The 27,539-nt window shown below is 57.3% G+C and overlaps 1 protein-coding gene across 10 annotated transcripts in view; it reads left to right on the forward strand.

Annotated features, from left to right (window-relative positions):
• The window catches only part of LOC127586586 (lysine-specific demethylase 6B-like), a 213,194-nt gene that overhangs the window by 168,739 nt on the left and 16,916 nt on the right, over positions 1-27,539 (forward strand). For all 10 annotated transcript variants that reach the window (XR_007958709.1, XM_052044654.1, XM_052044661.1 and 7 more), the window contains 10 exons: positions 5,329-5,426; positions 8,797-8,926; positions 10,129-10,221; positions 12,399-12,618; positions 16,099-16,188; positions 16,450-16,641; positions 18,195-18,350; positions 20,008-20,322; positions 22,828-24,464; positions 25,185-25,311. Coding sequence is in view for 9 of the 10 variants with exons in the window: in XM_052044654.1 (XP_051900614.1) it covers positions 8,802-8,926; positions 10,129-10,221; positions 12,399-12,618; positions 16,099-16,188; positions 16,450-16,641; positions 18,195-18,350; positions 20,008-20,322; positions 22,828-24,464; positions 25,185-25,311 (2,955 nt within the window). In the remaining variant the exon portion in view is untranslated. The remainder of the gene's footprint in view (positions 1-5,328; positions 5,427-8,796; positions 8,927-10,128; positions 10,222-12,398; positions 12,619-16,098; positions 16,189-16,449; positions 16,642-18,194; positions 18,351-20,007; positions 20,323-22,827; positions 24,465-25,184; positions 25,312-27,539) is intronic.

Below are 27,539 nucleotides of genomic sequence, written 5' to 3' on the forward strand. Positions count from 1 at the left end.
GATGGACAGCTCGCCAGCCCTCCTCGGCCCCTGCCTTACCCCTCCCCCTCTTCTCTTTATACTGTCCTCCGCCACTCCCCTGCTCTCAGTCCTGATGCAGGGTCTCGACCCCAGACGTCGACAGTCCCTCCCCCCCCCCCCCCCCCCCACAGATGCTGCTCAACCCACTGAGTTCCCCCAGCAGGTTGTTTGAGGCTCACGGGTGCCGGGTTCAGGGAGTTTAACTGGGCAAGCAGCAGGCCACTGGTTGGTGATGAGAGCTGGTTGACAGTGGGATCTCAAAACCTTGGAGCCAGTATGGAGGAGATCTCAGAATTAGTGCAGGGAGGAGGGACCTCAGTGACGAGGAGAGACAGAGTCACAGAGTCACACAGCAGAGACACAGGCCCTTCGGCCCAACTCGTCCATGCTGACCAAGATGCCCATCTAAGCCAGTCCCATTTGCCTGCATTTGACCCATCTCCCTCTAAACCTTTCCTATCCATGTACCTGTTCAAGTGTCTTTTAAATGTTAACGTACCTGCCTCACCCACTTCCTCTGGCAGCTCGTTCCACATACGGAGCACCCTCTGGGTGAAAAAGTTGCCCCTCAGGTTCCTATTAAATCTCCCCCCCTCACCTTAAACCTGTGCCCTCTGATTCTTGATTCCCCAACCCTGGGGAAAAGACTGTGTACCCTATCTACACCTCTCATGATTTTACAGGTCACCCCTCATTCTCCTACGCTCCAGTGAAACAAGTCCCAACCTGCTCAACCTCTCTCCATAACTCAGTCCCTCGAGTCCCGGCAACATCCTTGTAAATCTTCTCTGCACTCTCTCCAGCTTAATGGCATCTTTCCTATTAGCAGGGTGACCAAACCTGAATGCAGTACTCCCAAGTACGGCCTCACAAACACCTTGTGCAACTGCAACATAACATCCCAACTCCTGTACTTAGGGCCCTGACCAATGAAGGCCAGCGTGCTGAACGCCTTCTTCACCACCCTGTCTACCTGTGACACCACTTTCAGGAAACTGTGTATGTACACCTAGATCCCTCTGTTCTACAACACTTCCCAGGGCCCTACCGTTCACTGTGAAAGTCCTACCCTGGTTTGTCTTCCCAAAGTGGAACACTTCACGCTTATCTGAATTAAACTGCATTTGCCATTCCTTGGCCCACTTACCCGGCTGATCAAGATCCCTCAGATAACCACCTTCATTGTCAATGACACAAATCTATTGTACTGTCATCTGCAAACTTACATACCTTGTATATTCTCATTCAAATTGTTGATACAGATTTGTTACTTGATAAGATCAGATTTCTTTATTAGTCACATGTACATTGAAACACACAGTGAAATGCATCTTTTGCGTGGAGTGTTCTGGGGGCAGCCCGCAAGTGTCGCCACACTTCCGGCACCAACGTAGTATGCCCACAACTTCCTAACCCGTATGTCTTTAGAATGTGGGAAGAAACCGGAGCACCCGGAGGAAACCCACACAGACACGGGGAGAACGTACAAATGCCTTACAGACAGTGGCGGGAATTGAACCTGGGTCGCTGGCGCTGTAATAGCGTTACGCTAACCGCTACACTGCCATGCCTGCCCAACTTTAGCTCACCGTCCCTGGGTGGGCTCGAACCATGAACCATTCGGTTAACAGCCAAACGCCCTGGCCGTTCTCATAGACCTTGTTAGCCTCCTAGAGAGAGAAGATTTAGAAGAAATTTGATCGATGTTCAGATTTAGTGAAGGGTTTTGTTTAGAGTTATACAGAATGTAAAATCAAGGTAGGACTTTTAAAGTGAACGGCAGGGCCCTGGGGAGTGTTGTAGAACAGAGTTCAGGTATGTGGTTCCCTGAAAGTGGAGTCACAGGTCGACAGGGTGGTGAAGAAGGCTCTTGGCACGCTGACCTTCATCAGTCAGGGCACTGAGTATAGTCATGGTGCAGTTGTACAGGACGCTGGTGAGGCCTCACGGAGTGTTGTGTTCAGTTTTGGTCACCCTGCTACAGGAAAGGTGTCACGAGGATTTTTCCAGGACTTGAGGGCCTGAGTTATAGGGAAAGGTTGGGCAGGCTAGGTCCTTTTTTCTTGGAGCGTTGGAGACTGAGAGGTGATCTTTTTGAGGTGTATAAAATCATGGGGGTTACAGAGTGAATGCACTGTCTTTTACCCTGGGTTGGGAAATCAAGAACTAGAGGGCATAGATTTCAGATGAGAGGGGAAAGATTTAATAGGAACCTGAGGGGCAACTTTTTTTTATACGGAGGGTGGTGAGTATATGGAACGAGCTGCCAGAGGGAGTGGTTGAGGCAGGTACAACTACAACATTTAAAAGGCACTTGGACAGGTACACGGATGGGAAAGGTTTAGAAGGTTATGGGCCAGACGCGGGGAAATGGGACTGGCTTGGATGGGAATCTTGGTCAGCGTGGATGAGTTGTTGTATGACTGTAAGCCACAGACTTAAAGCTGACTGATGCACAGTGAGTTGCTGTGACGTGTGACTGTCTGAAAAGCCAGCAACAAACAGATTCAACTTCAACTCTCAGAAGGGGAATCCAGTCACACAAACGCAGAGATGGACTTTTCAACCCACCCCTGGCCACCGAGCGCCCACTCACAGTAACCCCACACAGATCTTATTTCATTCTGCCTGTCTACATAATCGAATGGGAGGGAGAGGAGAGCATTGAATAGTGCTCTCTACGAGCCAGTTCAGGTACAATGGACCTGCTGTGTTCTGTAATCCTGTGACCGTAACCGACCCAGGCATTGCTGACAATGCCGACAGATGTTTAGACTATCGACAAATGCAACAAATGCCACACGGTAGTCACTAAATTAGTCAGCAGTTGAATAATGAATGGTCTTTTTTCTCTGAAACTGTGTCACTGGGATGAAGTTGAAAGTGTGGGAGGGAGGGGGGAAAGAAGATGTTTTGTCACACACCACTTTTGGATTCCCCCTTTCTTCTGAGATCACTTCCTGATTTGGCATCGTGCTGCGCTCACCGATTGGCTGCGCACCCACCCTGTGCGCCGTGTCACAAGCAGTTGTCATGGGCTACCTGTGAAATTTCCAGTTCTCGCCTGGCTTGAGTCAGACTTACCAGATTTTTGAAACGTGATTTGTTTAGACCTTTACGATCAGGGCAAAGTGCGTTTGCTTCCGAGAAGATGGGGATGGGGAGGTGAGGTTTTTGGGGAGAGGAATAGATGATTGATTCTTGTAAATGCCCCAGAGGGAGAGAGGGAAAGAGAGATGGGGGGGTGTTTGGGTGGAGAGGAATATCAGAGGTTCTTAACAACAACCTGTAGACAAGGTGGGAGTCTCTCTGCCTTGCTGGGGGGAGACGGTTCAAGTTTTCCCAGTAAAGAACCCTTGGCTGCTTTCCCTCTCTCACGAACCACGGGCAAGGAAGGTCCAAGGATGACCGAGCCACGGTGGGTGGGGGGAGTTGGTAGGTAGCGAAGAATCCAACCCTCACCCCTGTGATGCTGCCCCCAGTCGAACAGGCTGCCGACCCTGCAGGGATGAGGGTGGAACCTGTGAACGTGGGGTAGGTGGGGTTGGAGTGGGGGGAGTGAAGTTGTATTGAGTGATGGGGGGGGGAAATTGCCCCAAACCAGATCCCTGGGGAGCAAAAGGTTAACGGGACAGCGGGGATTGAGCCCCCTCCAGTGGCAGGAGGTAGGAGTGCGAGGCTTGGCAGCCGAGACTCTGGACCTCCTGCCCCTCCTAGAGGCAGCAGCCGGCGGTACAAGCAGAGGTCTCGCTTGTCATTTGGTGAGGTGAGGCTGACCCGACCATTGGACCAGAACGGAAGGGGCTCAGCCAATGGCAGCGAGCCGGGGGCCTCGGGGTGATTAGCAAGGCTCCGCACCACGATAGCACGTCCCCTGCTCCTGTCCAGAAGTTCCAGACTTTTCCCAGGGATGGAGTTTCCAAATCGCCGCCTTTCCTTCCCCTGGGGAGCTAAACTTTGGTGTCCCCTTTAATTATTGAACTAGGGGGTGACTTAAAATTACACAACACCGTATTTCTGCTCAGTCGTAAATGGGGAGAGAATTCAGAAATGGGATGTGCAAAAAGGAATTGGGAGTCCCAGTTCAGGATTCCCTAAAGGTTAACTTGCAGGTTGAGTCGGTAGTAAGGAAGGCAAATACAATGTTGGCATTCATTTCAAGAGAACGAGAATATAAAAGCGAGGATGTACTGCTGAGGCTTTATAAGGCGTTGGTCAGACCGCATCTGGGATATTGTGAGCAGTTTTGGGCCCCGTATCTAAGGAAGGATGTGCTGGCCCTGGAGAGGGTCCAGAGAAGGTTCACAAGAATGATCCCGGGAATGAAAGGGTTAACATATGAAGAGCATCTGACATCTCTGGGCCTGTACTCGATGGAGTTCAGAGGGATGGGGGGGGAATCTCATTGAAACCTCCCGGATACGGGAAGGCCTGGATAGAGTGGATGTGGAGAGATGTTTCCCTCAGTGGGAGAGTCCGGGATCCGAGGGCACAGCCTCAGAATAAAGGGATGTCCCTTTAGAACTGAGATGAGGAGGAATTTCTTCAGCCAGAGGGCGGTGAATCTGTGGAATTCATTGCCACAGAGGGCAGTGGAGGCCAAGTCATTGGGGGTATCTAAGGCAGAGATTGATGGGTTCTGGATTGGTGAGGGGGTTCAGGGTTACGGGGAGAAGGCAGGAGAATGGGGTTGGAAAAAATCAGCCATGATTTTTGGCGGAGCAGACTCGATGGGCCGAATGGCCCAATTCTGCTCCTATATCTTATGGGCTAATCCACCCTCTGGACCCTCTATATCTCTTTCTTTAACTCTTGGTTTGGAACCCTCCTTGGTTTAGGGCGTAGAGGTGCAGTGTGGTGCCATAAGCTTGCAGTAATCTCTGGGGCATCAGATACGAGTATTTCTGTTCTGTGAACCGCAAGGATTATTATCCCCAGTGCAATGCAGATCCTTCAGCCCATCCGACTCCCTGCTGGCCCATTTTACACCAGTCCCATTTTATTCTCCCCCTTCCAAACCACTGCTGGCATTGACTGTACCACCCTGGGTCACTGGGAAAGGGGAGGGTGTCTCATTTTACCTCAGTACCCCAGAGTTGTGGAGGGTTGGCCTCTCCTCACTGCGGAACAGACTCTGCAAGGAAAGCCTGGGTGTGGGATTGAGTGTGTGATGCCCCCCATAGTCAAATAGCCAGCTACCGATCTGGCCCATTTGGGAGAGAAATTACTTTGCAGGTTAAAATTCATATTAAAAGGTGTTTGCATCCCCTGTGTGACTTAAAGAGGGCTTTGTGTTCTCCCCGGCAGAAAGTTTTGCTACGGAGACCAGAAGAGCACAGCTGATTGGTTGAAGGAGGCGTGCGAGCTGAGATTCGATTGGCCGCCGGGCGTGTCTGTGAGCTCCGGTAGGTGGCGCGGTGGAGGGCGGGAGGCGGTGTCCAGGCTGCGGGGCGGGGAGTGGAGGGAGTGCTCCTGAGGGAGCTCCGACCCTCGTGCTGTGAAGGGACTCCGCCGGGGGGGTACCCTGTTCCTGCAGGACCCCCGATAGATCCCAACACTGCTTCAAGCATGGCCCTGGCTGGCTGGAGGTTTCCATGTTGAACCGACCTCCCATTTAATCCCTGTCTCCAATTTATTTCTTACCCGCAAACGGAGCGCTCTAGTTTAAAATGGTTTCTCTGCTGCGTATTTTACTTGTGCGGGAGCTGAGAACCAGGGTGCAGTGAAATTCCTCGCTCAGGTGAAGCTCACAGACTAAACAGTGTACAGGGTCAAAGGAAATGCAACGACAAATACCACGACCCTGTAAAAACAGCAGAAGGATGGTAGTGCAATCTGAAGTAGTGCATAAGGAAATGCTAAAGAGTACAGGAAGGAGATAGAGAGATTAGTGACATGGTGTCATGACAACAAACTTTCCCTCAATGTCAGCAAAACAAAAGAGCTGGTCATTGACTTCAGGAAAGGGGGCGGTGTACATGCACCTGTCTACATCAATGGTGCTGAGGTCGAGAGGGTCGAGAGCTTCAAGTCCCTCAGAGTGAACATCACCAATAGCCTGTCCTGGTCCAACCACATAGACACCACGGCCAAGAAAGCTCACTGGCGCCTTGACTTCCTCAGGAGGCTAAAGAAATTTGACTCTCACCAACTTTTATCGATGCAACATAGAAAGCATCCTATCTGGATGTATCACGGCTTGGTACGGCAACTACTCTGCCCCGGACCGCAAGAAACTGCAGAGAGTTGTGGACACAGCCCAGCGCGTCACGGACACCAGCCTCCCCTCCATGGACTCTGTCCATACCTCTCGTTGCCTTGGTGAAGCAGCCAGCATAATCAAAGACCCCACCCACCTGGGACATTCTCTCTTCTCCCCTCTCCCATCAGGCAGAAGATACAGGAGCCTGAGGGCACGTACCACCAGGCTCAAGGACAGCCTCTATCCCACAGTGATAAGACTATTCAACGGTTCCCTTATATGATGAGATGGACTCTTGACCTCAGAATCTACCTTGTTTGACCTTGCACCTTATTGTCTGCCTGCAATGCACTTCCCTGTAGCTGTGACACTTTACTCTGTATTCTGTTATTGTTTTACCCTGTACTGCCTCAATGCACTGTGTAATGAATTGACCTGTACGATCGGTATGCAAGACAAATTTTTCACTGTACCTCGGTACAAGTGACAATAATAAACCAATACCAATAAAGTGACAATAACGGAAGAGGCAGAGTGCAGAGTCTGAGAACGTGGCAGCCCCACCGGGAAGGGGATGTGAGAGAGGTGACTGGTTCAGGAGTCTGACAGCAGTGGGGAAGAAGCTGTTCTTAAATTGGTAAATTGGTTTATTATTGTCATGTATCGAGCTACAGTGAAAAACTTTGTTCTGCACACCATCCATACAGATCATTTCACCACATCGGTACATCGAGGTAGTACAAGGGAAAAGCAATAACAGAATGCAGAATAAAGTGTTACAGTTACAGAGAAAGTGCAGTGCAAGCAGACAATAAGGTGCAAGGGCCGCGACGAAGTAGATTGTGAGGTCAAGAGTCCATCTTATTGTTCAATAGTCTTACAACAGCGGGATAGGTGTCCTTGAGCCTGGTGGTACGTGCTTTCAGGCTTTTGTATCTTCTGCCTGATGGGAGGGGGGAGAAGAGAGAATGTCCAGGGTGGGTGGGAGCTTTGATTATGTCAGCTGCTTTACCGAGGCAGCAAGAAGTGTAGACAATGTCCTGTAGTACTTCAATCTCCTCTTTTCCCGGGGAGAGGGGGAGATCAGGAACCCCACATTGCAGATCAATACGTGGTCTTGACCAGGGGACACTCCAGCCCTGCGGTGCCCACCGGCCCCAGAGGACCCCCGGCAGCCAGTGGTCCCTCTCCAGGGACCCCCGACACGGACCTCAGCAGAGGGGCAGGCAGTTGGCTCGGGTGGAACCCTTGACAGCCCGCTGCCTGGAACTGTGCATGGCCGCCTTGGCTAGGCCCAGGCCCAAGGAGGTCTCCCGAACAACCCACTCCCCCCGAGACCCCTCCACACCCTAAACCAGGAGAGTGGGGGCTGAAGTGCAATCTCTGCCATTTCCTGCACCTCTGCTCTCACCCTCACTAGCCCCCCCCCCCCACACCCAACAGGGACAGGGTCCCCCTTGTCCTCACATTTCATCCCACCGGCCTGCGTATCCAACACATCATTCTCTGCCACTTCCGCCATCGCCAACGGGACCCCACCACCAAGCACATCTTCCCCTCCCCACCCCTTCCTGCCTTTTGCAGGGACCGCTCTCTCCACGACTCCCTCGTTCACCTCCCCCCCCCCCCACCCATCCCGCTCCCACCCCGGGGACTTTCCACTGCCCCCGCCATAGGTGCAACACCTGCCCCGACACCACCTCCATCTCCTCCATCCAGGGATCCAAACAGTCCTTTCAGGTGAGACAGAGATTCACCTGCACCTCCCTTAATATCATCGACTGCATTCAGTGCTCCAAGTGCGGCCTCCTCTACACTGGCGACACCAAACGCAGACTAGGTGACCGAGTCACAGAACACCCGCACTCCGTCCGTAACCGCGACCTGCATCTCCCCGTTGCAGGTCACCTCAACTCCCCCTCCCACACTATCACTGATACATCAGTCCTCGGCCCCCTCCACTGCCGGGAGAATTCCAAGCGCAAACTGGAGGAACAGCTCCTCATTTTCCGTCTTGGAACCTTGCAGCCTAACGGCATGGACATTGAATTCTCCCACTTTAGGTAACCCCCACCCCCTTCCCCACAACCCACCCCCCCCCCCCACCGTGCCTCTTCCTTTCTTCCCTTCCGTAGCCGATCTCTCTTTTTTCTATCTGCCCTTTCATTCCTCCTTACGTTTGACCCGTCCCCCGGTGGATCTGCTCTGCCCTCCTCCCCTGCACCTCCCTATCACGATCTCTTACCTGCATCTACCTATCCCCGCCCTGTGCCCACCTCGCCTCCCCTCTTTTGTCCACCTATCACTGCTCTGCTTTTCCCTCCTATATATTGGGCTTCCCCTTTTCCTATCTCCAGTCCTGAAGAAGGGTCCTGACCCCAAACGTTGACCGCCTGCTTTTCTCCATGGATGCTGCCTGGCCTGCTGAGTTCCTCCAGCATCGTCGCATTTCTCGTTGCATTTCTGGTCCACAGTCTCAGAGAGAGGTGCGAAGGGAGGGTGAGGTTGTTTGGGGGGGGAGGGGTTGGAATTTGTTGCCCCGCTGACCCCTTGCTCTGACCTTGCTCCCACAGACTGGATGCATCACCCGACGGAACAATTTGGGGTGCGGGCTGCCCGTGAAGCGTTCTCCATCAGCAGCCTGGGCCGTTCTGGGGGGGGCTGGAGCCCAGCCCCCCAACGCCCCTGGGCTCCCGGCAGCAGGTAGGTGGGGCTGGCTCGCCCGTGGAACGTGCCGGAATCTGGGTCGCACCGACGCCGCCAGCATTTACCGCCCATCCCTGACTGCCCCTTGCAAAGGGAGGGGGGAGTGAGCCACCTCCTCGAACCCCGTCCTTGGGAATTGCGGGGTTCAGCAGCGATGTGTTTCCGAGGGGGAGCCCTCGGTAGTGACGTTCCCCCCGCCCCCTCCAGGGGTGATGGGGATGGCGGGGGGGTCTCGCTGAGTTGCTCGTCCTGACGGAAGAGAGCGGGGTGGGGGTGGGAACGATCGTTCAATCTGGTCGCCAGTTCCAGTCATGTGGTTTCTGTTCCTGCCTGGCCGTACCCTCGGGGGTGGGCATGAGGGGGGGTAGTCCACGCTGGCCCTCCCTCCTCTGAGACCCCACCCCCCCCCCGGGAAGGGAGGGGGGAGGTGGGGGGGCAGAGGACGGCAGTCCGAGGGTGGGCCCAGCACTGGGTGTTCCGGGGGGACTGTCCCCAGAATCCTGGGGCAGTCGGGGGCTGCTGGGAGAGAGGGGCATCGATGGGGGACGGAGGGGTCGAGGGAAGGAGGGACGGGGGGTCGAGGGACAGAGGGGTCGAGGGACTGAGGGGTCAAGGAACAATCGAGAGAGGGAGTGTCGAGGGATGGAGGGGTCAAGGGACGGAGGGGTCGAGGGACGGGGTCGAGGGACGGAGGGGTCAAGGGAAGGAGGGATGGAGGGATCGAGGGACGGGGGGTCAAGGGACAGAGGGTTCGAGGGACAGAGGGGTCGAGGGACGGAGGGGTCGAGGGACAATCGAGAGAGGGAGTGTCGAGGGATGGAGGGGTCAAGGGACGGAGGGGTCGAGGGACGGGGTCGAGGGACGGAGGGGGCGAGGGACGGAGGGGTCGAGGGACGGAGGGGTTGAGGGGACAAAACTCCTCCCGATTTCTTCCCATGGGAGGCAGACCGAGACGTGAACGAGGTCGAGTGAATGTCATACGTTGTTAACCCTCTCTCCCCCTCCCTATTTCCTTCCCCTCCCCCTCAAATTGCTCATCCCTCCCCCCCCTCTTTGTACTCCCTCTGCCCTCTCTCTCACCCCTCTCCTCCCTCTCTCTGTTCTCCCCTCCCTTTCTCCTCCCCATCCCCTCCCCGTCCTCCCCCCTCCCTCGCTCTCACTCCTCCCCCCCTCTCCCCCTCCCTCCCCTCCCTCCCCAGGTGCTCTGCCAGTGTGGGCCAACCCCAGTACAACCTGTACCCACCTCACGTGCCGAGTGTGGGACACTCCGCGAAGCCCTATGGTGCCTCGGGGTGAGTGCCTGTCGGGGTGGGAGGGAGCAGTAACTCCTGGTGAGGCAGTGGGGGGTGGGTCAGACACGGGGACCGGATTCCCTGCACCAACCTCCCGCCCCGGCCTGTCATTGACCCCAGTCCTGCCCCCGCTCCTCCCCCCTGGTCTGACGATACCCACAGCCCCCACGTCCGTGTCAGACAGCTGCCCCTGCTGGGCTGATGTGGGGCAGGTTGTGTGGAAGTTCCTGGGTCAGCGAGCTTCCTGACCCACTCACCGGTGAGGGAGCTCACAACGAGCCGTGAGAGGTGTTTCCTAAAACTCCGATAATCTGCCATCCAGTTGTTTGGAAATCCCAGTGGAACTGCATCTGGGTCACGGTGTGACATTTCCCGCTCCCTTCAAACCCAACGGGATCCCGTTTCCCGCTCCCTTTAAGCCCACCGGGGACCCCGTTTCCCGCTCCCTTTAAGCCCACCGGGGACCCCGTTTCCCGCTCCCTTTAAGCCCACCGGGACCCCGTTTCCCGCTCCCTTTAAGCCCACCGGGGACCCCGTTTCCCGCTCCCTTTAAGCTCACCGGGACCCCGTTTCCCGCTCCCTTTAAACCCACTGGGGCCCCATTTCCCACTCCCTTTAAACCCACCGGGACCCTGTTTCCCGCTCCCTTTAAACCCACCGGGACCCCGTTTCCCGCTCCCTTTAAACCCACCGGGACCCCATTTCCCGCTCCCTTTAAACCCACCAGGACCCCGTTTCCCGCTCCCTTTAAACCCACCGGGACCCTGTTTCCCGCTCCCTTTAAGCCCACCGGGGACCCCGTTTCCCGCTCCCTTTAAGCCCACCGGGACCCCGTTTCCCGCTCCCTTTAAGCCCACCGGGACCCCGTTTCCCGCTCCCTTTAAACCCACTGGGGCCCCATTTCCCGCTCCCTTTAAACCCACCGGGACCCTGTTTCCCGCTCCCTTTAAACCCACCGGGACCCCGTTTCCCGCTCCCTTTAAACCCACCAGGACCCCGTTTCCCGCTCCCTTTAAACCCACCGGGACCCTGTTTCCCGCTCCCTTTAAGCCCACCGGGGACCCCGTTTCCCGCTCCCTTTAAGCCCACCGGGACCCCGTTTCCCGCTCCCTTTAAGCCCACCGGGACCCCGTTTCCCACTCCCTTTAAACGCACCAGGGACCCCGTTTCCCGCTCCCTTTAAACCCACCGGGACCCTGTTTCCGGCTCCCTTTAAACCCACCAGGACCCCGTTTCCCACTCCCTTTAAACACACCAGGGACCCCGTTTCCCGCTCCCTTTAAGCCCACCAGGGACCCCGTTTCCCGCTCCCTTTAAGCCCACCGGGACCCCGTTTCCCGCTCCCTTTAAACCCACTGGGGCCCCATTTCCCGCTCCCTTTAAACCCACCGGGACCCTGTTTCCCGCTCCCTTTAAACCCACCAGGACCCCGTTTCCCGCTCCCTTTAAACCCACCGGGACCCCATTTCCCGCTCCCTTTAAGCCCACCGGGGACCCCGTTTCCCGCTCCCTTTAAGCCCACCGGGGACCCCGTTTCCCGCTCCCTTTAAGCCCACCGGGACCCCGTTTCCCGCTCCCTTTAAACCCACTGGGGCCCCATTTCCCACTCCCTTTAAACCCACCGGGACCCTGTTTCCCGCTCCCTTTAAACCCACCGGGACCCCGTTTCCCGCTCCCTTTAAACCCACCGGGACCCTGTTTCCCGCTCCCTTTAAACCCACCAGGACCCCGTTTCCCGCTCCCTTTAAGCCCACCGGGGACCCCGTTTCCCGCTCCCTTTAAGCCCACCGGGACCCCGTTTCCCGCTCCCTTTAAGCCCACCGGGACCCCGTTTCCCACTCCCTTTAAACGCACCAGGGACCCCGTTTCCCGCTCCCTTTAAACCCACCGGGACCCCGTTTCCCGCTCCCTTTAAGCCCACCGGGACCCCGTTTCCCACTCCCTTTAAACCCACCGGGACCCTGTTTCCCGCTCCCTTTAAACCCACCGGGACCCCGTTTCCCGCTCCCTTTAAACCCACCGGGACCCCGTTTCCCGCTCCCTTTAAACCCACCGGGACCCCGTTTCCCGCTCCCTTTAAACGCTCCCAACTATTGGTTACATTTCCCGGTTAGGAGAACCCCATTCTCCCAGCCCAGTCGCCTGCCTCTGACAGACCCTGGCTTCTGCACACCCAGGTTGCCTCGGCCATTTCACAGTAAGCTGGATGGGATCCACAGCTGCGTGCAGTCCCTGCTGCAGGAACAGCCCCAGCCCCGCGTCTGGGAGCAGCTGGGCCAGATCTACGAGTCGGAGCAGGAGCTGGAGGACGCCATCAAGTGCTACCAGACCGCGGCACGGTACACCAGCGGCTACGGTTACGCTGACCTCACCAGCAGGATCAGCCGACTGCAGCAGGTGAGGCGATGGGGGTCGGGCCCAGTGCAAGTGTGCGTACGGCCAAGGGTCCCAGAAGGCGATGAAGGAGGCACTCGGGAGACTGGCTTTCATTAGCTGGGGCACGGAACACGCGAGTGGGGAGGTTAAACTCAGATTTATTGCAGGCCACAGCTGGAGTCCAGTGTACAGTTCTGCTCACCACACTAGGGGCAGGACAGGACGCCACAGAGAGATTCACCGGAGGACCGCAGGAGGCTGAGGTGTGGGGTAGAAGGAGGGACAGACACGGATGTGGTTTGGACACAGTGTTTCTGTAGAGAAAGGACTGCAGATGCCAGAATCCAGATGAAAAACACGATGATGCTGGAGGAACTCAGCAGGTCAGGCAGCATCCGTGGAGAAAAGCAACATTGTGATTCATAGGATCATAGAACCATAGAACAGTACAGCACAATACAGGCCAACCTTTAAACCTCACCTAAAAACTAACCTAACCCCTTCCCCCCACATATCTCTCTATTTTAAATTTCTCCATGTGCTTATCCAGTAATCTCTTGAACATGGCCAATGTACCTGCCTCCACCAACGCCCCAGGCAGCGCATTCCATGCCCCAACCACTCTCTGGGTAAAAAACCTCCCTCTGATATCTCCCTTGAACTTCCCACCCATTACTTTAAACCATGCCCTGTTGTATTGAGCATTGGTGCCCTGGGAAAGAGGCGCTGGCTGTCCACTCTATCTATTCCTCTTAATATTTTGTATACCTCTATCATGTCTCCCCTCATCCTCCTCCTCTCCAAAGAGTAAAGCCCTAGCTCCCTTAGTCTCTCCTCATAATGCATACTCTCCAAACCAGGCAGCATCCTGGTAAATCTCCGCAAAGTGTTTCTGTGTTGTGTGACTCGATGAGTTGAGGACAGAGTGTTTTCCGTGATGGGGAGACGTTGAGATCTACCCCTGGGGACTGCGGCATGGACAATCCCCCTGTCATTGAGTGAAGCCCAGGCTTCTTGTGCTGGGTTCTGCCAGGCTCCATGCCCTCACCCTCCACCAGGAACCCCCTGAGAGCAAGTCACAGGGGTCACACAGCACAGAAAAAAGCCCATCGAGCCCACACGGACCATCCCATTTTATTCTCCCCAGATTCTACCCCCTCACCCCCACACTGGGGACCAATTAACCCACCGACCCCGCACGTGGTTGGGATGTGGGAGGGAACCGGAGCACCCGGGGGAATCCCACACAGTCACGGGGAGAATGTGCAAACTCCACACACACACACGCACGCACGCACGCACACACACACACCGTCGGAGGTCAGGATTGAACCCGGGTCTCTGGAGCCATGAGGCAGCGGCCCTACCCACTGTGCCAACTGTGCTGCACAAAGTTTGCACGTGCAAAGGAACGTGTAGAACTGGCCTCCCTCTGATTGTACAGCCTGGGCTCACCACAGTGTCCCTGCTTCCCCACTCCCTTCCTTCAGGGTCACCCCAGGCACCACTGCTTTGAAGGCAGTTCACTGGCTGTTGGGGGTTGGCTGTCTGGTCTCGTGGTTTGGGAGCTTGCTGTGAACAGATTAGCTGTCTTGTTTTCAGCTTTGCAGGCATCTTTGCACTTCATTGACCGGGGGAGGCGTTGGGAGGGTTTGAGAGGGACTTGAATGGCGATACTTAAATGCAGGTGGCCTGCTGACAGCAGATGCTTTGCAGGAGTGGCTCTCTAGCACCATCAGTGGGTGAGAGGTGTTACTGCAGGGCAGGGCAGTGGGAGAGAGCAGCTGGCCTGCTAAGTCTTACGTTTCACAGCATGAAAGCCCAACGATACTCCTTTCAGGTGGTCTGATTTTATTCCCCAGGTGTTGTTGGTGTCCTCACACCAGCTGGAGGAGAGTGAAAAGTTGTGGTAACTTGTGTTTGCACAGCTTTAACAGCCCTGTTATTGGACCCTGTCAGGGGAATCCGCTTTGTTTCACTTGCTGGCGTCACCCACCTCTCTGCTGCCCAGTCCAGCCTGTCAAACATTAAAGTCAAGTTCATTGTCCTGTGTACAAGTCCACATGTGCACAGGTGCAATGTAAAACTTACTTGCAGCAGCATCACAGGCACAGAGCAACAGAGGCACGAGCAACATAAATTTTACCAGAAAGAACACAATTAGAACAAAAAGTCCATTGTAGTAAAAAGTGGTCCCAGTGTTGCTGTACAGGTTGTGTAGGTCGGTTCAAGAACGGAACGGTTGAAGGGAAGTAGCTGTTCCTGAACCTGGTGGTGTGGGGACTTCAGGCTTCTGTACCTCCTGCCCGATGGGAGCTGCGAGAAGATGGCACGGCCCGGATGGTGGGGATCTTTGATGACAGATGTTGCCTTCTTGAGGCAGCGCCTCCTGTAGATGCTCCCGATGGTGGGGAGGGATGTGCCCGTGATGTATTGGGCTGAGTCCACTACTCTCTGCAGCTTCTTATTTTCCTGCGCATCCGAATTGCCGTCCCAGACCGTGATGCAACCAGTCAGGACACTTTCAACGGTGCATCTGTAGAAGTTAGAGCGTTTGGTGACAAGCCGAACCTCCTCAACCTCCTGAGAAAGTAAAGACGCTGGCGTGCCTTAGATTTACCAGAGTCTCAACCCAACTGCAACATTTGGATGGGCATCTTGGTTAGCATGGAGCAGATGGGCCGAAGGGCCTGTTTGCCTGCTGTAGTGCTAGTTGTGGGGTCCCAGCTGTGATGGCTGTGATGCTGCTACAGCAATGCCAACAACATTTCAGCGAGTCTCCTGTGTGCTCAAGGACCGTGCATCGAGAGTCGGCACGGTAACGTTTTCAGCAAGGGTTGGCGCGGGTGTGCACGGGACCGGCGTGCGAGTGGACTCTCCCCGGACAGCAGGGCACCTCAGACTCAGAACCGTCACGGACCCGACGGGTCACGGTCAGGTGGAGCGGGGTTCCAGCGGCAGATCTGCCGACGTTGGGAGGGTTCCGGGGCAACGATTCGCCCAGCTGGTTGTGGGACGGGACTGGGGCATCACCAGTGGGGTGGGCTGAGTGGTCCCCGTTGTCTGTGCTGTGATTCTAACACAGTGGTGTTTCTGTGTCCCATCACCCCCCTCCCCCTCCCCCCTCCACCCACCCTCCCCTATCCCCCATCCTTCTCTGCCCCTCTCCTCCCCACTACCCCCCAATTCTCCCCCTCCCCTCCCCACTACCCCCCACTCTCCCCCCCACTACCCCCCCACTCTCCCCCTCCCCTCCCCACTACCCCCCCACTCTCCCCCCCACTACCCCCCCACTCTCCCCCTCCCCTCCCCACTACCCCCCCACTATCCCCCTCCCCTCCCCACTACCCCCCCACTCCCCCTCCCCTCCCCACTACCCCCCCACTCTCCCCCTCCCCTCCCCACTACCCCCCCACTCTCCCCCTCCCCTCCCCACTACCCCCCCACTCTCCCCCTCCCCTCCCCACTACCCCCCCACTCTCCTCCTCCCCGAACGGTCAGGTCCACGTCTGGAAGCTGCACTCCAGCGTCGCCCAGAGCCGCTCTCGGACGCTGCCCCCGCTGCAGGAAGTCTGGAATCTTCTGCAACAGGTGAGGCTTCTCCCCCCGCTGACCCGTGACCCCCTCCCCGTCCGTCCAACGTCTGCTCCCTCGCATTACCTTTGCCTGCATCGAGATTCAACCGTTTCTTGTCTCGTCCTTATCCGCGCCCCCCCTCCATTTACCCTATTCCCCCCTCCTCTCCCTCTCCCCTCCCCACTTCTCTCACCTGCCCCCTCCCCTCCCCCTCCCCCTACCCCCACTCTCCCTCCCCCTCCCGCTCCCCCACTCTCCCCTCCCTCGTACTTTCAGAAGCGAAGCTGCAATGCCCCCAAGAACGGCTGCCAGTTGAAGAGACCGGCGGGCCCCTCGGACCACTGCGGACAGCAGCCCCCCCCATCGCCCTCCCCCCACCAGGGGGCCTGGTCCCTGCACAGCAACGACGTGCCGAACCCAGTGAAGAGGCGGCGAAGTGGGAGCCCCGACCAGGCGCCAAGCCACCAGGTACCGGGGGTGGGCTGACCGTGGTCTGGGCCATGTCCGTGGTTACCGGTGTCCATGGTTACCAGGGGTGTGGGCTGACTGCTGCCTGGGAGGTGTCCATGGTTACCAGGGGTGTGGGCTGACCACTGCCTGGGCCTTGTCCATGGTTACCAGTGTTGATGGTTACCGGGGGTGTGGGCTGTCCACTGCCTGGGCGGTGTCCATGGTTACCAGGGGTGTGGGGTGACCACTGCCTGGGCGGTGTCCGTGGTTACCGGGGGTGTGGGCTGTCCACTGCCTGGGCAGTGTCTATGGTTACCAGGGGTGTGGGGTGACCACTGCCTGGGCGGTGTCCGTGGTTACCGGGGGTGTGGGCTGACCACTGCCTGGGAGGTGTCCGTGGTTACCAGGGGCTTGGGCTGACCACTGCCTGGGCGGTGTCCGTGGTTACCGGGGGTGTGGGCTGACCACTGCCTGGGAGGTGTCCGTGGTTACCAGGGGCTTGGGCTGACCACTGCCTGGGCGGTGTCCGTGGTTACCGGGGGCGTGGGCTGGGAACGCAGCGGGCGGAAATCTCCGTTAACCCTGGGTGGTGGATCGGACGGTTCTGGGGACCAGTTGATGTTGTTCCCAATAACCAGACACACTTGCTGTTCACTTTTGTTTTAAGATGTTCCGGAGCTCTCCATTTTCTCTCCTCCCTTTCTCCCCCTCTTCGCTCACCTTTCTCCTCGCTTCATCCCTCCCTTCTGTCCCCCTTCTCCCCCTCCCTTCTCCCCCTCCCTCCCTTCTCTCCCCCTTCTCCCCTCTCCCCCTCCCTTCTCCCCCTCCCCCCTCCCTTCTCTCCCCCCTCTCCCCCTCCCTTCTCCCCTTCCCCCCTCCCCTCTCCCCCTCTCCTCTCTATTAGAGGCACAGATAGAGTAGACAGCCGGTATCTTTTTCCCTCAGTGACGATATCTAGTACCAGAGGGCATGCATTTCAGGCGAGAGGGGGATAGTTCAAAGGGATGTGTGGGGCAGGTTATTTCCTACACAGAGAGCGGTGGGTGCCTGAAATGTGCTGCCAGGGGTGGTGGTGGAGGCAGATACCACAGAGGCGGTTAACAGGCTCTTAGACAGGCACGTGGATGTGCAGGGAATGGAGGGATACAGACGTTGTGTAGGCAGAAGGGATTAGTTGGGCATTTAATTACTAGTTTCATTAGCTTGGCACAACATGGTGGGCTGAAGGGCCTGTTTCTGCGCTGTACTGCTCTGTGTTCTGTGTTCCTTACTGCCCAAGTGTCTGGGGAACCTGTGGACCAGTGAGTCCCTACTGGACTGGATCCAGAGAGCGGCTCAGTCAGTGGGTCAGGGGCTTTGCTCTTCAGGGGTGCTGTGGGTTGACAGCTGCCTGTATAAACCCAGGCCTCTGTCCTTGGCCACCGAATTGGCCACACTTCCAGATCATCGGGTGACCAATCAACACAGTGTCTCAGCGCCGAGTGCAACCTCCAACCTGTGTGGAACGTGGGTTGTTCGGTTTTGGGGTGGGGCTCACTGTGCATTAATGGGTCTGCTCCTTCCCTCCCCAGGCCCACGGTTCAGGAGCACAGCGGCTGGGCGATCCCTCCCACTCCGGCTCTCTCTCCCACACCCAGTACCAGGCACAGAGAGCAGACACCACCTGGCACCACGCACACAAGGAGCCATGGTCGCAAGGAAGAAGGGAATCAGCTCCCATCGTTCAGGTAAAACCTCAACGACCCTTGGCACCACTGACGCACAAGGGGGATCTTGGGGTCCGAGTCCACAGCTCCCTGAAAGTGGCCGCACAAGTGGACAGGGCAGTAGAGAAGGTATACGGCATGCTTGCCTTCATCAGTCGGGGCGCTGAGTACAAGAGTCAGGAAGTCACGTTGCAGCTGTGTAAAATATTTTGGAGTATTGTGTGCAGTTCTGGTCACCCCATTACAGGAAGGATGTGAAGGCTTTGGAGAGGGTGCAGAAGAGGTTCACCAGGATCCTGCCTGGTTCGGAGGGTGTGAGCTATAAGGAGAGGTCGGACAAACTTGTGTTCTTTTCTCTGGCGTGTCGGAGACTGAGGGGAGACCTGATAGAGGTTTATAAGAGAGGCATAGATAGGGTAAATAGTCTTTTTCCTTGGGTAGAAATGCCAAAATGAGCTACATCGGACAAACTTGTGTTGTTTTCTCTGGGAGCGGCGGAAGCTGAGGGGAGACCTGATAGACGTTTATAAGATAAGATATAAGATATTTCTTTATTAGTCACACGTACATCGAAACACACAGTGAAATGCATCTTTTGCGTAGAGTGTTCTGGGGGTAGCCCGCAAGTGTCGCCACACTTCCGGCGCCAACACAGCATGCCCACAGCTTCCTAACCCATAGACCTTTGGAATGTGGGAGGAAACTGGAGCACCTGGAGGAAACCCACACAGACACGGGGAGAACATACAAACTCCTTACATGCAGTGGCCGGAATTGAACCCAGGTCGCTGGCGCTGTAATAGCGTTACGCTAACTGCTACACTAGACGGTCAGAACCTTTCCCAGGGTTGAAGTGACAAGTACTAGAGAATATATATGTTCTGATAGAGGTGTATAAAATGGCAAGGGGCACAGGTGGGATAGACAGTAGAAACTTTTACTCATAGCAGGGGTCTCTGTAACCAGCCACTCCCTCCTGCCCAACCCCTTGGTCAACGAGACTGTACTGGGAATGGGGGGGACGGGGGTGTGGAGAGAGAACGGGGTCTCTCCGGTTATGCAGAACACGTTGCCGTGGTCCGTAGCCGCTGCTGGTTGTGGAAACCCCTGGACGCTCGGAGACTGGGTCCGTCAGCATCAGTGGCCCCCACCGAGGCACCTGTCAGACAGGGCGAGGGGAGGGAGGTGAGGGGAGCTTCCGCAGAGCCGGGAAGAGTTGGCGAGAACGAAGGGGTGAGGCACAAAGTGGACGATAAACCGGGGGGAAGGAAAGGGGTGTGAGCGAGGGGGGGGGAGCTGGCAGGGTGGAGAGAGGAGAAGTATAGCTGGGGTAGGGTGATGGGGGAGCAGCATCTGTCTAGGTGGACGTTCTCCTTGTGACCGTGAGATTCCCCCACCCGCCGGTCACTCCCACATCCCACCAACGTGTGGGGTCGCTGGGTTACTTACCCGCTGTGTGTGGGTGAGGGGGAGAATATTGCGGGGGGGGGGGGGGGAGGAGGTGGGCGGAAGTTGGGATAAAATGAATTCGGTGTAAATGAGTTGGCACAGACAATGGGCCGAAGGGCCTGTTTCTGTGCTGTACAGGTGTGTAACGGGTGTGGGGAGGGGTACAGGGTGGGGGAGTGGGTGTGGGGGTGAACTGTCTCTCACTGTCTCTCCCCCCCAATCACTGCAGGAACACAGGAGACCGGAGATCCCCCCTTCCACCGCGCCCAGTGTCCACGGCAACGCCCCCGCCCTCCTGGTCACCACGGCGATCGGCCAGGCGGCCTGCGCTAGCCCCAACTCCTCGCAGGGAGGATCCCACGGCCGGGCAGCCTGCCCAGGGGAGGGGGAGAAGGACGGGGCGGGGAGGAGGCGCAGGTTGGAGTGCGGGGCATCGGCGGGAGAGAGCACCCCAGGACAGCGGGTGTCAGCGGGAGAGAGCGCCCCAGGACAGCGGGCGTCGGGCGGTGACAGAGGGAGGTCGTGGTCCGGGAGCCCCAGCACCGTGAGTACCCCGGAGCGCCACGTCCCCCTCTGAACCCCCCCATCGCATCCCCAAACTCCCCCTCGCGTTCCCCTGCCACGTCCCCCCCGAACCCCCCGACCACGTCCCCCCCTCTCCGAACCCCCCCCACTGCGACCCCCCTGAACCCCCACCACATCCCCACCGAACCCCCCGCCGCGTTCCCTGAACCCTCCTACCGTGACCCACCCCCCGACCTCCCACCTACCGAAAACCCCCACCCCCAGACCCCTGCCATCGCTCAAACCCCTCCCACCGCATCCCACCCCCTGAACCTCTCCCACTGCAACCCACCCCGAGCCCCCCCACCCACCACATCCCACCCCTGAACCCCTCCCACCGTGTCCCCAACCCCCTGTAATCCCCCACTGCCTCCCACCCTCCCCCTCACACCTCTACTCCCTACCCTCGTCCCAGCTCTCCCCGACTCTCCCCCATTCCCCCCTCCCTCCTCTTCCCTCTCCCTCCCTCCCATCCCCCTCCTATTTTCCCTCCTTCCTTCCCTGTCATGACACAGAGTCATACAGCACAGAACAGCGTGCCTCCGATCCCCAGGAGTAGTTTGTCCAAGAGCGCCCGGGGCTCTGGGAATGTGAACATTCCCTGGAGTGTGGTGACTGAGTTCCCTGTTCTCCAACTCCACCTGCCTGAGCAGTTCCCGTGTCTAATGGTGTCACCAGAGGCAGCCCCACCTACATCGGACAGGGCGGCTGGCCTGGAGGTGCCTCCAGCCGGGGAGGGGTTCAGTGTGGGGAGGGGTGAGACACAGATTGTGTACGGTCCCCTTGGCCCACCTCCCCTCCTGAGACTCCCCCTCTTCCAGCAAGCTGTGGTGTGAGAATGAGCTGCCAGAGGAAGTGGTAGAGGCGGGTACAACTACAACATTCAAAAGACATTGAGACGGGTACATAGATAGGAAAGGTTTTGAGTTTAATTCAGGTAAGTGTGAGGTGCTGCATTTTGGAAAATCAAACCAGGTAGGACTTTCACAGTGAACGGCAGGGCCCTGGGGAGGGTTGTAGAAGTTTCAGTGTTTCACGTACATGGTTCCCTGAAAGTGAAGTCACAGGTAGACAGGGTGACGAAGAAGGCGTCTGGCGCACTGGCCTTCATCGGTCAGGGCACTGAGTACAGCAGCAGGGGGGTCACAAGATCACAAGACAAGGGAGCAGAAGTAGGCCATTCGGCCCATCGAGTCTGCTCCAAGGAAAAGGGAAAAAAGAAATGAAAAATTGGGGGTGGGGGGGCAAAAAAAACACACACTATTCTAACCCCAATTTCTGGCCTTATCCCCATATCCCTTGATACCCCAACTATTTAGATATCTATCTATCTCTTCCTTAAACATCTCCAATGATCTGGCCTCCACTGCTGTACGTGGCAAGGAATTCCACAAATTCACTACCCTCTGGCTAAAGAAATTTCTCCTCATCTCTGTTTTAAACCTGTACCCTCTAATTCTAAGATTGTGCCCTCTGGTCCTGGACTCACCCACCAAGGGAAACAGCTTGGCCACATCTACTCTGTCCAGTCCTTTCAACATTTTAAATGTCTCTGTGAGGTCCCCTCTCATTCTTCTGTACTGCAGTGAGTACAGTCCAAGAGCCAACAAACGCTCATCATACATAAGCCCTTTCATTCCGGGAATCATCCTCGTAAATCTCCTCTGAACCCTCTCCAACATCAGCACATCCTTCCTAAGATGTGCGGCCCAAAACTGTACACAGTATTCCAAATGAGGCCTCACTAGTGCCCCGTAGAACCTCATCAGCACTTCCTTACTTTTATACACTATACCTCTCGAAATGAATGCCAGCGTAGCATTTGCTCTCCTTACCACCGATCCGACCTGGTCATGGTGCCGTTGTACAGGACACATTTGGAGTATTGTGTTCAGTTTTGGTCACCTGACATTATTAAAAGTGCAGAAAAGATTTACGAGGATGTTACTTGGACTTGAGGGACTGGGTCATCGGGAGAGGCTAGGACTTTATCCCTTGGAGCACAAGAGACTGAGGGGTGAATAAAATCATGAGGGGCATAGGTAGGGTGAATGCGTGCAGTCCTTTCCCCCCCAGAGTTGGGGAATCAAGAACCAGAGGGCGTGGGTTTGAGGTGAGAGGGGAGAGATTTAATAGGAACCTGAGGGGCAACTTTTCACCCAGAGGGTGTGGGTGTATACAGAACGAGCTGCCAGAGGAAGTGGTTGAGGCAGGTACATTAACCTTTAGAAGACGTTTGGACAGATACATGGATAGGAAAGGTTTAGAGGGATATGGGCCAAACACAGGCAAATGGGACTGGCCTGGATGGATATCTTGGTCGGCACGGACCAATGCTGTATGACTCAGCAACTTTATGACCCGTGGATGGATATTTGATAGTTCTGGGCAGAATGGGCTGAAAGGCTTGTAATTGTGCCCATCACCTTTCCTGCTATCCCCTTGCAGCAGGTGAACTAACCAGCCTCTATTCTTCTCTTTGCAGAGCCTCCTGCACTCAGAGATCAAAGGCCGGGGTCCGAGCAGCCGCCAGGAGCGGGAGGTGCTGCCCCGCCAGGGCGGAGGGCGGCCCCCGGAGACGCCCGAGGCCGAGGCCTCCCGCCACCCGGGCCCCGTACCCGTCCCTCTCCGCTCCTCGCCTGGCCGGGCCCAGCAGGAGGGAGAGGAGGAGCCGGACCGCCCCCTGCCCCAGCCCCAGCCCACCCCTCCCCGGCGGCCGAGCCGAACTCCACCCGTGGATGGGAGCCCGCCCGGCTCCGGAGATCAGCGGGCGCAGCAGGCCGCGGGGCCCCAGGCTTGGGCCGGCCGAGAGCCCCCGGCCCAGCCCCCGGCCCGGGAGCCCTGCCGGGCCTCCCAGCCCCGGATGCCGCCTCTCTCCGGCCCCCACCGCACTTGCACCGACCAAGGGGGCAGAGGGAAGCTAGCGCCCAGGCTGCTGCTGCAGCAGGCTGCCCGATCCCCGGCCTCAGCAGTCAGCAGGCCCAGCCGCCCAGCCGACGAGGCCCCGGGGCAGGCCGAAGGCTCGGGGCCGGCCTGCCCGGCAGGCGGGGCAGAAGGCCGCTGGTTGCCCAGGCCCCCGCCACTCACCTGCGGCCTGCCAGCCAGGACGGCAGCCCCTCCGCCACCCCCTCCTACCGCCTCCGCCCACCCCAAGCCCAGCTCCCCTGAGCTGGCTCCCGAGGCCCGGCTGCCCGGCAGCGTGGAGACGGAGGCCGAGGCTCCGGGCCCCCGCCGCCAGGCTGCGGGCTCCCCCGGGCCCGAGGACAGCAGCCGGCTCCTCTGCCGGCGCAAGGCCCCAGCCTCGCCGCCCGACGGCGAGATGTGGATCAAGGCCGTCTTCACTGCCGAGGCCCAGAAGGGAGCGGCCGGCGAGGCCCGTCAGCACCACCGGCACCACCACCACCACCACCACCGGCACCGGCCCCGGCCCCGGCCCGCCGCCGAGCCCCACCCTGGACCGGGGCCCACTCCCACCCCGCCCCAGTCGCCCAGCAAGCGGCTTCCCCCGGAGCCTGAGGCCCCGGCCTCGCCCTCGCCCGGCCCCGGACGCGCCTGTGAGAACGCCACCAGCGCCCACCGCTCCGCCGGCAGGCCCAGGGGCTCCGAGTCACCACCCCCCCTGCCGCCCTCGCCAAACCCACCAGCCGCCGGCGGGCGAGCCGAGCGCCGCGGCAAGCACTCGTCCCGGGACCGTCACCGCCGGGGCAGCCGCGGCGGCAAGTCAGGCAAAGGGAAGCAGCGGCGCATCCTGGGCAACATCGACCTGCAGAGCAAGGAGATCCAGGCCCGGGAGAAGGTCAAGGCTGAGGCAGGGGCCAAGCCCCCCAGGCCCTCGGCACCGGCCCTGGAGGAAGCAGACAGGGCGGAAGGCAAGCGGGCAGAGGTGCCGGCACCCGCCGGCAAGGAGCCTGACGCCGGCAGCCGCAGCTCCCTGGGGCCCTCGGACATCCTGCGCGTCAAGTCCTTCCCCGAGGGCACCACCAAGGAGCTGAAGATCAAGCTGGTGAAGGTGGAGAGCGGCGACCGGGAGACCTTCATCGCCTCGGAGGTGGAGGACAGGCGCCTCCGGTTGTCGGACCTCACCATCGACAGCCCCGGAGCCGATATCATCGCAGCTTGCAAGTAAGTCGGCGGCAGAGAGGACCGCCCCCCTTGCTCAAACACAATCCCCCTCCCTCCACCTTCCCCCACCTGCCCCCCTTCCCCCCTCCGATCCCTCCTCCCCGTCCCTCCTCCATCCCCTCTCCCCCCCCCCCACCCCTCTCCCCAGTAATGTGTGTGATAGAGATAAACCCACTACATTCTTTTCACTTCCCAGCCAGTGCACTGAGTGTACTGTGAGGGAGCTGGATTAATGTCAGTCCAGCTATCTGCACTAACCTGGGACATGCAATCACACTGGGTGCTGGGGGAGGGGGGACACTGAGGGGCAGTGTGAAGGAGGGGGATGAACGTCAGTGGGGGTACAGTCAGTGACACAGGGCGCTGGGGGAGAGGGGTTACTAAGGGACGGTGTGAGGGAGGGGGATTAACGTCAGTGGGGGTACAGTCAGTGACACGGCGCTGGGGGAGAGGGGTTACTAAGGGACAGTGTGAGGGAGGGGGATTAACGTCAGTGGGGATACAGTCAGTGACACGGCGCTGGGGGAGCGGGGTTACTAAGGGACGGTGTGAGGGAGGGGGATGAACGTCAGTGGGGATACAGTCAGTGACACAGGGCGCTGGGGGAGAGGGGTTACTGAAGGGCATCAACACCCCAACCCAGGGCAGGATGCTCTGCACAGGGGGAATTGCACGCCGCCTGCCCTGGCCCACGAGCCTCACCCCTGCCCTCTGTTCCAGGTCCACCAAGCTGAAGGGGAAGTTCACGGAATCGTGCGTGCTGCCTGCCAACTCGGTGAAGCCCGGCTGCCTGACAGAGCAGCAGGCACAGCGGGAGAAGCTGAACCCTCCAACGCCCAGCATCTACGTACGTACGGCTGCCTGCTCGCCCGCCCCCACTGAACCCGCCCGCTCCTCCTGGAGCCCCTGAACTGGGTTTGGGGGGCAGCTGTGGGTCAAAGGGCATGTCCTCTGACCCCCCCCCCCCCCCCCCAGTGAATCATAACCAGCCCAGGTCAGGGGTGGACCTACCTGGCCATTTCATACGATCACAGCTCTTGCTTCCCGCCCCAACCAGCCCCCCCCCACCCCCCACCCCAGTAACCTCGTTTACTGAGAGTCGATCTCTTCCTGGCTTCAAAAGAAATCTTCACTGATATAATCTCCACAGGCATAATTTTAAGGTGATTGGAGGAAGGTATAAGGGGGATATTAGGGGTAAGTTTTTTACACAGGGAGTGGTGGGTGCGTGGGACGCACTGCCGGCAGAGGTTGTGGGGGCAGATACATTAGGGACATTTAAGAGACTCTTAGACACATGAATGATAGAGAAATGGGGGGCGATGTGGGAGGGAAGGGTTAGATAGATCTTAGAGCAGGATAAAATGTCGGCACAACATTGTGGGCCGAAGGGCCTGTACTGTGCTGTAGTGTTCGATGTTTGATGACGCTGCTTCCACTGCTCTTTGAGGAAGAGAGTTCCAAAGGCCTACCACCCTCAGACTGAAGGAATTCCACTTTACATCCTCGTCGTAAACGGGGAGCCCTTATTTTTACACATTGACCCCAGATGTGGATCCTTCAGTGCAGGAGACATCCTCTCCCACCTTGTCCTGATCCCTCAGGATCTGTAATGTTCCAGTCAAGTACCCTCTCAGTCTTCCAAACAGCTCCACCTACCCAACCTTCCTCATGGCACAACCCTCCCATTCCAGGTGTTGGTCAGGGAAACCTTCCCTGAACTGCTCCCAACACATTAACGTCCTTCTTTATATAAGGAGACTAACATTGTACACTGAACTCCAGACGTGGTCCCACCAGTGCCCTGCGTATCTCAAGCCTGACCTCCCTGTTTGTACTCACACCTGCTGAGTCTATTTCCCTTTGTGAGGGGCTCAGATAACCGTAGAACCATAGAACAATACAGCACAATACAGGCCCTTCGCCCCACCATGTTGTGCCGACCTTTAAGCCACCCTCTAGGCACATCTTCCCACCTTTGTCTCTAATCGGTCCTACCTTTACTCTCGTCATCCTTCTGCTCTTCACATGTGAGAAAAGCCTTGGGATTCTCCTTAACCCTACTCGCCAAAGCCTTTTCATGTCCCCTTCTTGCTCTCCTCAGCCCTTAAGCTCCTTCCTTGCTACTCTATATTCCTCATGAGCCCGATCTGATCCTTGCTGCTCACACCTTATGTATGCTGCCTTCTTCTTCCTAACTAGTTGTTCCACCTCTCTTGTCACCCATGGTTCCTTCACCCTGCCATTCTTTCTCTGCCTCACTAGGTCAAATTTATCCCTAACATCAAGCAAGATAGGATGGTCTTATTCCCAGGGTAGGGGAGTCTGAAACATCGGTTTAAGGTGAGGGGGGAAGGATTTAAAAGGGACCTGAGGGGCAAGTTTTACACACTGGGTCTGTGGAACGGTGGTAAAGGCAGGTACAACGACAATGTTTAAGAGACACTTGGACAGGTGCATGGACAGGAAAGGGTCAGAGGGATAGGGGCCAAACACGGGCAAATGGGACCAGCTTAGATGGGAATCTTGGTCAGCAGAGACGAGCCAGGTTGAGATGTAGAGGCTCTATAAGGCATTGGTAAGACCTCACTTGGAGTACTGTGTGCAGTTTTGGGTTCCTTATTTAAGAAAGGACGTGTTGACGTTGGAGAGGGTTCAGAGAAGACTCACTAGAATGGTTCCAGGAATGAGAGGGTTAACATATGAGGAATGTTTGACGGCTCTTGGGCTGTACTCCTTGGAGTTCAGAAGAATGAGGGGGGACCTCATAGAAATATTTCGAATGTTAAAAGGCCTGGACAGAGTAGATGTGGCCAAGTTGTCTCCCATGGTAGGGGAGTCTGGTACAAGAGGGCATGACTTCAGGATTGAAGGGAGCCCATTCAAAACAGAGATGCAGAGAAATTTCTATAGCCAGAGAGTAGTGAATCTGTGGAATTTGTTGCCACGGGTGGCTGTGGAGGCAAAGTCATTGGGTGTATTTAAGGCAGAGATTGATAGGTATCTGAGTAGCCAGGGCATGAAAGGTTATGGTGAGAAGGCGGGGGAGTGGGGCTAAATGGGAGAGTGGATCAG

The sequence above is a fragment of the Pristis pectinata genome, chromosome 37 (assembly GCF_009764475.1).
Source record: "Pristis pectinata isolate sPriPec2 chromosome 37, sPriPec2.1.pri, whole genome shotgun sequence".
In the NCBI taxonomy this organism is placed as follows: domain Eukaryota; kingdom Metazoa; phylum Chordata; class Chondrichthyes; order Rhinopristiformes; family Pristidae; genus Pristis; species Pristis pectinata.